A 10687-nucleotide genomic window follows, 5' to 3' on the forward strand; every position below is an offset into this window, starting at 1 on the left:
CAAATGCACAGACACATATAAACAGACACTCAATGGGAATAGTTTTGCACAGAATCTAAAAAGTGTATCACTCCGGAACACTAAATGTACAGTATTAGCCTATACTATAATATTAACCCATAACTAGCACAGTAGCCATTTGTCAGAGAAGTTGGAGGCAGAGTCTATGACGCACCAACTTAGGAGAGTTTGAGATACTTCATAAACTATACAGTATATTGCTATACATTACCATTTCTGCCATGGGGTTACCTTATTTTTAACAATATCCAACTGGGTACCTCAGACCACCACACAGTGAATGGGGGTTTTGTTGTCCGAAGAGAGAGAACGCCATTACGTTTTACAGGAAATGTTTATTTAGACAATTTGAATGCATGCCAGAAAGAAGTGTGGTGTTACAGCAGGTGGCAGCACCTGCTCAGTCAGCAAAGAACTCCAAGACAACAAGAAGAAGAGAGACCCTGGAAGCAGTGAACCAACCAACACTGTCAGGTTTCAGTGGATACACTTTCTGCTGTCATTTTATTGCATTGTCACATCACTCAAGTCCTGTATTATAAGGGGACGGGGGAGACAGAGAGAGGGACGGGACAGTGACATTGTTGAGTAAAAAGTTTTGGGTCAGAGTATCGGGGAAAGTGTCGGTCGGTATCCTTGTTTTGGCAAAGAGGACAAAAGTAATTCACACCTTGGTTTAGGGAACGTCACCTCTGACACAAAAATCACTTTAAAGAGACATTAGAAAAAAGATGCACTTAACTGTAGGTAGCATTCACATGCAGTATAACACCTCCTCTCCTCAGACTAGTTTTAACATTGTTCCGCACTATTTCATACAGAGAGAGAGAGATTCACAGCTAATGTTTTTCAGTTTTTGGGGTATTATCTTACATATAATGGTTATTGAATGAATGACGTGTTGGGAGGTGTTTGGGGGGGAAGAAAACGACTAGTGAATGAAATATAACCCGTCATGAAAACACAGAAGAACAAACGCAGCAAAAATGAGAAAATTGTGCTTATCATTGTTCAAGGTCTCAGAGGAGACTTACGCCTGAAGGACCAGAAGGATCCCGGTATGATTTATACTTCGTACGTACGTACGATGTGTGTCGCTTTGCTGAAAATAGCTGCTCGGCGAGCTTGTGAGCTTGTCGGTCTGCTATTTTCGGGAAGCGACTCCGTCATCTGACAAGAGTATAAATTCAGCATTACTGAATTTATGCTTCATCGAACGGCCGCATTGTGGGACAAAAACACCGTATTTTTCAACTGAAAAAATGTGTTGACGTGTTCGACAAAGTACAGGCTAAACTAGCCCCGAAGGCAGTGGTGTAAAGTAACTAAGTACATTTACTCAAGTACTGTACTTAAAGTACAGTTTTGAGGTACTTTTACTTTACCGGAGTATATCAAATTGTCTATACTTTTACTTCTACTCCACTACATCAAAGTGGCAAATATTGTACTTTTACTCCACTACAATTATTTGAAAACTTTAGTTACTCGTTACTTTGCAGATATAAATTATTACATTATAAAACATACATCAACCACTTTAGCCCTATTTTATACATAGGCTATTTGAAAATAGCCGATCTACAAGCTCACAACGCGTCGCGGTGCGACGCGTTGTGAGCTTGTAGATCGGCTATTTTCAAACATTTTAGTACTTTTACTTTTGGTAATTTAAGTACATTTTGATGCCAATACTTTTGTACTTTTACTCAAGTAAATTTAGAATTCTGGACTTTTACTGGTAACAGAGTATTTTTATATTGCAGTATTGGTACTTTTACTTAAGTAAAGAATTTGAGTACTTTTTCCACCACTGCCCCGAAGGTGCATTCACACTGGGAACGATAAAAATAACGCCGTCGTCGGGCAGAAACGTCTAATCTCCATATTCAACTTTGTTGGTGTTTTTTGGTAAATTAACGCTCTTCTTGATCATACCACAGCATCACACAAAAGCAGCAGATCCACGAGCTCGAAACGCGCTTTGCCGATCTGCTACTTTTGATGCTTTTGAATTTCAATCCTGACAAATAACAGTTTTTGGACGAGGTTTCCAACCGACTGAGACGATGATCACTTCGCTTGAATCGCGGAAACCGATTTGCTCTGTTGCGTTCACACCGGACGCTACATTTTAGCTTGAAGCAATATCTCCATTCTCTACCCCCCCCCCCCCCCCCTTTTTTACCTGCTGCTCTGGGCTTAGCCTCGATCTCCAGGCTTTTATTGTTTAGTTTTGCTAAAAAATAAAAGCCTGGCCCAGCACGTCGGTGTACTCGGTATGAGGAAGTGTTTCATTTCCCAACCAACCAGAGTGCAGTGGGCGTCGCTCGTAATGTTGTGTTAACGGGGCGGGGGTTGACGGACAGATCGGTGAACCAATGGGATCAGGCGCAATCTCTCGCCGGCTCTATACACCCGCCCCTCTATACACGAAGTCAGGAGCGTTGGGGCAGACTACTCTGGGCTTAAAAGCGAAAATATTTCTTGACGTAGCATCTTTACGTTGACTTAAGACTGAATCGTGTCGCTTCAAAAAGAATCACGGCGCATCCGGTGTGAATGCACCTCGCAATACAGTTAATGACATAAATCCTTGTACTCGTGCGTCTACACATAATTCTTTGTCAACATACGCATCCCGCAAAACAAGAGATGATCTAAATTGACACAAACTCAACCAAGTTGGTCCTTCAAAGTTTTTTCTTTTTTTTTTTTTTTTTGTTACTGCTACTATTTCTCCAATATTGATGAGCCAAAAATACCATTATATCAAAAATAAATGCAACCCTTTCACAAAACAATGAGCAATAAATAATAAGTGGTGTTCTTGTACTGTATATATGTACATACACAAAGAGTAACGTTTGTTGTATATATGTACACAAAACCAACTGGAGTTTCAGCATCGCCCACGACTGGAATTCATGTCCAGTGTCTATGAATCCCAGGAAAAAGTTAACAAAAATAACTTAAGACAGGATCTGTGGGGACGACAAGTGGGATAATGGCAATTGATCAACTATGTTGCTCGTACTTTTGCCCCATAAAGAAGCAGTAGTGTTTATGGAATAAGAAGTAAATAATGACAAATGTTTCATTTTTAGATAGAATGTAAAACAAAAACAAAAAAACCCTCTAGAATTCCATAAAATAACTGTCAAGAACTAGCTTATTGAAGTTATGAACATAGATCAACAACATTGTCATGCATATCCCTGCCTTGGATGAAGCCTTTTTGCTGTACCAAGGCATGACTTTGCAGTTTTGCATGTTAATAATAACGCTCGCTCGTATTGATTTCCAAAGAACATGAGCAGTGCTGATGCAGGTCGCAACACGAACCAAACTTTCAGTTCCGTCGGCTGAGCTCTTGACCTAAAAGCTTGAGCCTTTTATATACACACCACAACAAACTCCTGGTGACGCGCAATCCTTCAGACTGTGATCCGATGCACAGTTCTGTTCTGCCCTCTGAAAAATTGTGCTCGTCTCACTCGACAGAAAAGGGAGCTCTTGGTGAACTGTTCATCATTCTAAAATAACAGTTTTTTTATCCATTCGGCTCGATTCGCACAGATCAGAGGGCGTTTGCGGCGAATGTCCATGTACGAATAAATGTCTCCGTTAAATGTCCTCCTCCCGCGTTAACGAGTCCATCAGTGTAACGAGTGGATGTTATAATGTATATGGAACAGATATTCACTGATCCTGACCTTGAACATGAACGCCTCCATTGAAGTCCCAGTCATACTGAAGTAGCTTATATACAGGAACCGTCCTGAACAGCCAACCATGTCCTCACACATTTACACAATGCCTTCCAGTTTGTTTTTGTTTTTTCAGTCCTGCGTGACGCCGCTGTCTTCTTCACTGGTTGTGCGTGTGTGTGTGTGTGTGTGTGTGTGTGTGTGTGTGTGTGTGTGTGTGTGTGTGTGTGTGTGTGTGTGCGCACGCACTGTGTGTGTATTCATGTGTGTACGTGTATGGTTTATAGTGACTACCGTACGCGTTTCTATCTAGAATAACAGTGTTTAATTCTGTTGTTCGTTGGGACTGCAGTTACGGACAGTTCATTATTAAATGGGTGTATATTATGTATATCAATCTACAGGATGAAGTATAAGTGTGTGCATGTATTTGCGCGTGTCCCTGTCGTGTTTTTGTGTGTGTAGATCCGGGCGCGACGCGTGCGTCTCTGTGCTCCGACGCGGTCAGACACTGCGCGGTGGTCTTTGGAGCTCGTGGGTCCTCCTGTTGCGGCCCTTCTTGTTGTCCTGCATCCGTTTCCACTTGGCGGCCTGTTGAGGGTTCGCCCGCGCCGCAGCCGCCTGGGAGCCTCCCTGTCCCTTCTGGCCATTATTCTGGGCCCTCTGGTTATTCTTAGGGGCCTGTCCGCTCGTCGCCGTGCCCACGTTCGCTTGAGCTTTCTGGGGGTTCGAGCTCCGCGGCGTCCCCTCGACGGGCTGCGCCGCAGCCTGAAGCCTCGGGCTGCTCAGCGGCGGGCCCCCCTGTTGCCTCTGGGCGTTCGGCACCGGGGTTTTGGTCCTAGGGGTGGAGTTGGGACCGGCACCAGCGGCGGCGGCGGCGGGAGCCTTCGCCCTCTTCTGCTTGCGCTCTTTCCTCCAGACGCGGTCGCAGAACTCCTCCACGCTGTTGAGGTCCGGGTGGTCGAGGAGAGAGAGGAAGTCCCGGTACCACATCCTGTGTTTGGCCGTGTGGCCCGTCGTGGCGGCGCCTGATGCCGCCGCGGCCGCCGCCACCCCGGCGGCGTTGATGGGCAGGATGTCGCCCAGCCGCTGCGTGGGGATGACCTGGAGGCTGACGCGCAGCAGGGGCTGGATGAAGCCGTGCTCCACGGCGTGGCAGTGGTACACGCCCGAGTCCGACGGAGTCAGACTGCGGATCAGCAGACCCTGCTCTGTACGGAGTATCCGCTCGTCTAGCTTTATCTGAGAGAGAGAGAGAGAGAGAGAGAGAGAGAGAGAGAGAGAGAGAGAGAGAGAGAGAGAGAGAGAGAGAGAGAGAGAGAGAGAGAGGTAAACAAAAGAGAAAAAAAAATAAACTAGAAAAAGTGCTCCTCGGAGCACAGGTCTCCGCCATGCTGGTCAGGTACGTTATTGTGGCCTCCTGGTGGCGCTATAATAGACCAATGTGAAAGTTGTGCCATTTATTCCTAGGCCTTTCACGGCAAGCGGACACTGCATTCATGATTTGGGGCATTTTGTTCCAAAAATGTGTTTTGCTAAATTAGACCTGCTGGTGGCGCTATAACAGGCCATTGTGAAAAGGGTGGCATTTTTTCCTCTGCCTAGTGGGAATGTGCGTGTGAAATTTCACGGAAATTGCAAGCTGCGTGCATAATTTGAGGCCTTTTGTTCAAAAACGGACGAATCCTGCAAACTTTGGAAGCCAACCTTAGCCAATCAGGATGGAATATCCTGGAAATGGAAAATCGGACAAATCAGTGTTGATCACATGACTATAGAGATGCTGTGTACCAATTTGCAGGATGTTTGGATACAATCTGTAGGAGTAATGTCAAAAAATGGATTTTGCACAAATCGGCCCATGTGAAAAATCTGGGGCAGAGGTTCTGAATTGGCATCCAGGGAGTGTGTGTGCACAGTTTCGCAGCGACCGGGCCAACGGTGCCGGAGATTTGGTGGTAACGGACAGATGGACACACACATGGACGGACGGACGGACGGAGGTACGGACGGACAGGGGGTAAAACTCTCTCGCCATGCCTTTCGGCCTGGCGGAGACAATGATGAGGGTGGACTGGGAACAGAGCATGTGAGCGGAGCGAGGAGCGGAGCGACGCGATTTTGACGTGAGCGCGGAGCTGGTTTATAAAAAGGTTGGAGCGCTACTCAGAGCGAGGACCGCCTGCCGCTCCAAGCCGCCCCGGCGGGGGCCGCGCACCTAATGTTTGAGCATGCCCGGTCGCACGGACTCAGAGACACACAGACATCCAGCAGTGCACAGCGCATCGAGATTTCATTCGAATTTCTACTTTCTTTTTCTTTGATTTGTTTTACTGTTGAGCGACCCGCTTTGAGCGGAGCATGGAGCGAGAGGTGCGCAAATCAACGTGAGCGACGGAGCGACGGGGAGCGGAGTCAACGTGAGCGAATAGCGAGCGTGAAACCAGCCCCTGGAGCGCCGAGCGGCATTTCCACCCGCTCCGCTCCGCTCACGTGCTCTGACTGGGAAGCAGTGGTGTAAAAAAGTACTCAAATGTTTTACTTAAGTAAAAGTATCAATACTGCAATGTAGAAGTGCTCTGTTACAAGTAAAAGTCCGGAATAAAAACATTTGTTTAAGTCCGGAATTAAAAATGTACTTTAAGTAAGTACTTACAAAAGTATTGGTATAAAAATGGTTTGGTACTTAAAGTACCAAAAGTAAAAGTACTAAAATGTTTGAAAATAGCAGATCTACTTGTAGATCGGCTATTTTCAAATAGCCTAGGTATAAAATATCGGCTAAAAGATCGGCTATTTTCAAATAGCCTAGGTATAAAATAGGGCTAAAGTGGTTAATGTATGTTTTATAATGTAATCTTGCAAAGTAACTAGTAACTAAAGTTTTCAAATAATTGTAGTGGAGTAAAAGTACAATATTTGCCTCTGAGATGTAGTGGAGTAGAAGTAAAAGTAGGCTATAGTCAATTGGAAATACTCCAGTAAAGTAAGTAAGTAAGTACAGTACTTGAGTAAATGTACTTAGTTGCACTGCAAAAAAATTAAAAAGATGAGGGTGGACTGGGAAGAAATAATTTTGGCAAATAAAACACCTCGGTAATGGGAATCACAGGGGTCAAAGGTCAATTTAAACATCCCCCACCCTCAGGTCTCCTCCCTCTTTAGGGGGCCGAGGTTAAAGTTCACATATAGGTTATGGGTTATCATGGGTCAGTCCATGATAACAGAGGAGGAAAGGCGTCGGCAGTGAGAGGATGTTTGTCTAATCAATATGAAACAGTGTGAAATGGATCTACGCATATAGGAATGTGTGTGTGTGTGTGTGTGTGTGTGTGTGTGTGTGTGTGTGTGTGTGTGTGTGTGTGTGTGTGTGTGTGTGTGCGTGTGCGTGTGTGTGTGTGTGTGTGCGTGCGCGCGTGTGCGTGTACTCGTAAGTGTGTTCCACTTGACCTTATTAATTATTATTATCCTTCCTTACTCCTATCTTAAATATTCAGAACGATATACTGTAGTGTCTACAGTAGGCTACTGCATGTTTGTTTGTTTGTGTGGACATGTATTAGAGATGGCTTCATGTTTTCCCTCTCACAAGTAATTTATACTTTGGGCATGTTTAACACATTGATTGCCAAGATCGCATCGATGCGTTCTTTCAAATCCATCGCTTGAGTGCCAGCATTCAAAAGAATGCATTGATGCGTTCTTTTGAATTTTCATTGTTTAATCTGTGATCGCACGGCTGTGTTTATTTCTCATCAGCACTTTCGTTTTCCACTTACGTCACACTCACCCGGAGCCGGATGTGAAATTTCATTTCCGGGTCACATTGTTTTTCTCCGGTCATTTTCGTCCAGAATAGGGAAAAACACGTTTTTTCACACGGTATAAAAAACGAACGGACAGCTCAACTTCTATTTTCTTTGGTCCGGGTGACTAACATCGTTTTCAGGCCGATCAGCGGGTCAGGGATTGTCCAAAACATAACATCCGGTGAATGACAGGATATGACGTGGGCCTGTTTGGGAGGGGGCGAGCGAGGTGATCAATGTGTGGATTTGCTGCTCTCTACTGGTGGAACTGTCGTACGTGCTTGACACCACAATCAGAGAATTTATTTGAATGAAAAATTACAAAACAAAAAAAATAAAAAACACGCAAATTGCTGGCACAGGGGTGAGTACATTATGAATAAACTCTGGCAGTCAATGTGAGACATTAAAAATAAACATTAAACCCCATTTATTGAACTAGAGGTCTACGTCGCATCAGGGATCTCCATATATGGAGATCCCTGATGTCATTATATGCCCATATATGGGCATGCCCATGCCCTTTTTGTGCCCATATATGGAGCTGACTTGATTTTGATTGTGCCTGATGCGATGCTGTGACGACACATTCAACACTCCATATTTGGGCGTAGCTGCATTGGGAACTCCTTATGTGATTATGTCTCCCTTAATCCAATTGTAATATAGGATAGGGCTGCATGTGGTTAATTATACAAAGAACACAATTTTGGAGGTAGTGAGTCTTTAGCAAAGTCTACTTTATATTAGAAGGCCAGATGTGTGGGTGAGGTGTTCATGCATGCTCTATGTGCACGTGGATGCGCACTCACCTCGTGTTTGCGTTCGTCGCTGTGCCTCTGCAGCTGCCAGTAGATGACGGCCCGCTGGGACTTTGGACTGCACTCCAGAAACATGCTGCTGTTCTCCACACCGTACACGCTGCGGTCCTCCACACTACCCACCAGACCATCCATGTCATCTACACACACACACACACACACACACACACACACACACACACACACACACACACAGAAGAAGACGAGAGGTTGGTGCCGCGCTATGAGCTTGTAGATCAGCTTTTTTTTTTTTTATCTTGAACATTTTTGCAATTCTTTAAATATAATTATATATATATTTTTTTTTAGGGGGTCCTTGAGTTGGTTTGAGAGTTGGAGAACCACTGATATAACAACATAGATTTTTCAGAAAACTGTTAGGATTTAGAGGACTTTTTTAATGGGTTAAACAGAAAAAAGGAGCCAAAAAGAGGAAGAGAAATGGAAGGGAGAGAGTCAAAGAGATATGTAAAGAATCTGTGTGTGTGCGTTCGTGTGTGTGTGTGACCAGAAGGCCCTCATTAGGATAGTAAAACAACAGAAAGTGAATATTACGTGGCGATAAAGCGATAATCTTAGTAATCATTCAGAACAAGGTTGATTTTTTCCATATAAAAGGCTTCAACCTGCATGAGCGAGGAATCAATTATATGAAGAGTTTGAGGCATTTTCATATGGTTCATTCATCTGGTGTGTAAAGACCTTTAAGGCCGTGTGGGTCCACCACAGCGTTATTTCCCAGCAGAAAATGCAAAGCACTCCCCCCCCCCCCCAAAAAAAAAACGGCAGATGTAAAGTCACAGCACAGAATAGCACCTCGTCACGCTGCTGGACGTTTCTAGCACAAAAAGAACGCAGTGCTCCCATTGAAAATAATTCATAATAACAACTCTGGGAAAAAAACGCTTTGGTGGTCACAGCTACTTAGCTGTCATAACTAGGACAAGTTTGAGGTTTGTGGTTGGGTTAACCCATTAAGACCTGAGGCAGTCTTCTACATCCTAACAGTTTGCTACATCAACGGTTCTCAAACTTTTTCATGTCAAGGGACCCCCAAAAATGTGTATTTGACCCTGGACCCCCGCCTCAAAATAATTTGTTCCAGGGACCCCCAGAAGCAAAGAGTTCAGTTACAAATGTTCGCTTTAAAAATATAGACTATATTCAAAGATTTGCACACATTTTCACAATTTTTCAAAAATAGCAGATCTGCAAGCTCGTATGAGCTTGTAGATCTGCTATTTATGAATAGCCAAATAAATTTAAAATGACACAGATGCGTTTCCTGTCTTAATGGGTTTATTAAAGATTTTAATAGCAAACTGGTTTGAATGTGTGTGTGTGTGTGTGTGCGTGTGTGTGTGTGTACACTATGTGCGTGTGTGTGTGTGTTACCATGATGCTGCAGGTCTGAACACTGGGAAAGAGGGTCTCCGTTCCTGATGTCTTGTCGTCTGGTTCGCCTGTAGAGAAGAGAACACAATGTTTTCATACACTAATGATCAACCATAATGCTTTTCATTTAACAAGGACGGTATTAGTGGTGCTAGCTTGAGACGAGTAGAACGTCGACCGGTTCAAATCCCTTGAACAGCAGAAGGGAGATGTGAATGAGATAATATGCTGTCCTCTACACTGGATCTCATCGACTCCATTATTTATTCAGCATTTGAGCCACGGGCCACCGTTTGATGAGATTGAGCCTCTCAGACCCAACACTTTGAATATTTTGTTGTCGTTGGATAAGATTTTGTCCGCTGTATTGATGTTGGTACCAATAGGAGAGATAACAGGCAAACGTTGATCAAAATAACATTCTTCTAATTGTGTAGACTTATTGTAAATTTAGTAAAGCAGATGTTTGACAATAATTTAACTCTTGAGTGTAAAATGAAACCAAATGGGTCCATTTAGTTTCATTTTAAAGATCTATAAGGGTCCATTTGGTTGGAATCCCTTCAAGGACCACTGGTGGTCCCCGGACCACTGGTTGAGAACCACTGTTCATAACAGGACTGTGTGCAATTCCCTTTTACCCAGCAGGGGGCACTGTTGGCTAACAGTACACTTTGCAGAGGGCCGTGTTAGTGAATCATCCGTGATGAACTGGGGGGGTTTTACAACCCAGAAACAGGAGTGTTTATTCAGCCATCAGTCCACTGTTGAGACCACATGGGTGAATAAATGACCAAAAAAAAAAAAAAAACTGGCAGCAAGGCGCAGAAACATAAACCTGAGGCTCAATGAAACACTGTGCCCTGGCCACCGCTGTTATGAAACACGTACAGTATTGTTACGCTTTTGAAAATGACTCGTAAAAACGGCT

At 44.1% G+C, this 10687-nt stretch overlaps 2 protein-coding genes across 2 annotated transcripts in view; both read right to left on the reverse strand.

Annotated features, from left to right (window-relative positions):
- Positions 1-10687, reverse strand: part of LOC308079212 (mixed lineage kinase domain-like protein) — a 165920-nt gene that overhangs the window by 104435 nt on the left and 50798 nt on the right. The gene's annotated exons all lie outside the window — the stretch shown is intronic.
- The window catches only part of sema3aa (sema domain, immunoglobulin domain (Ig), short basic domain, secreted, (semaphorin) 3Aa), a 92825-nt gene continuing 83852 nt past the window's right edge, over positions 1715-10687 (reverse strand). The window contains exons 15-17 of the mRNA XM_080421525.1: positions 9757-9824; positions 8353-8501; positions 1715-4973 (exon numbers count right to left, since the gene is read on the reverse strand). Coding sequence (XP_080277651.1) covers positions 4236-4973; positions 8353-8501; positions 9757-9824 — 955 coding nt within the window. The 3' untranslated portion in view covers positions 1715-4235. The remainder of the gene's footprint in view (positions 4974-8352; positions 8502-9756; positions 9825-10687) is intronic.

Source organism: Gymnoscopelus braueri (assembly GCF_963280865.1).
Source record: "Gymnoscopelus braueri genome assembly, chromosome: 23".
Taxonomy (NCBI): domain Eukaryota; kingdom Metazoa; phylum Chordata; class Actinopteri; order Myctophiformes; family Myctophidae; genus Gymnoscopelus; species Gymnoscopelus braueri.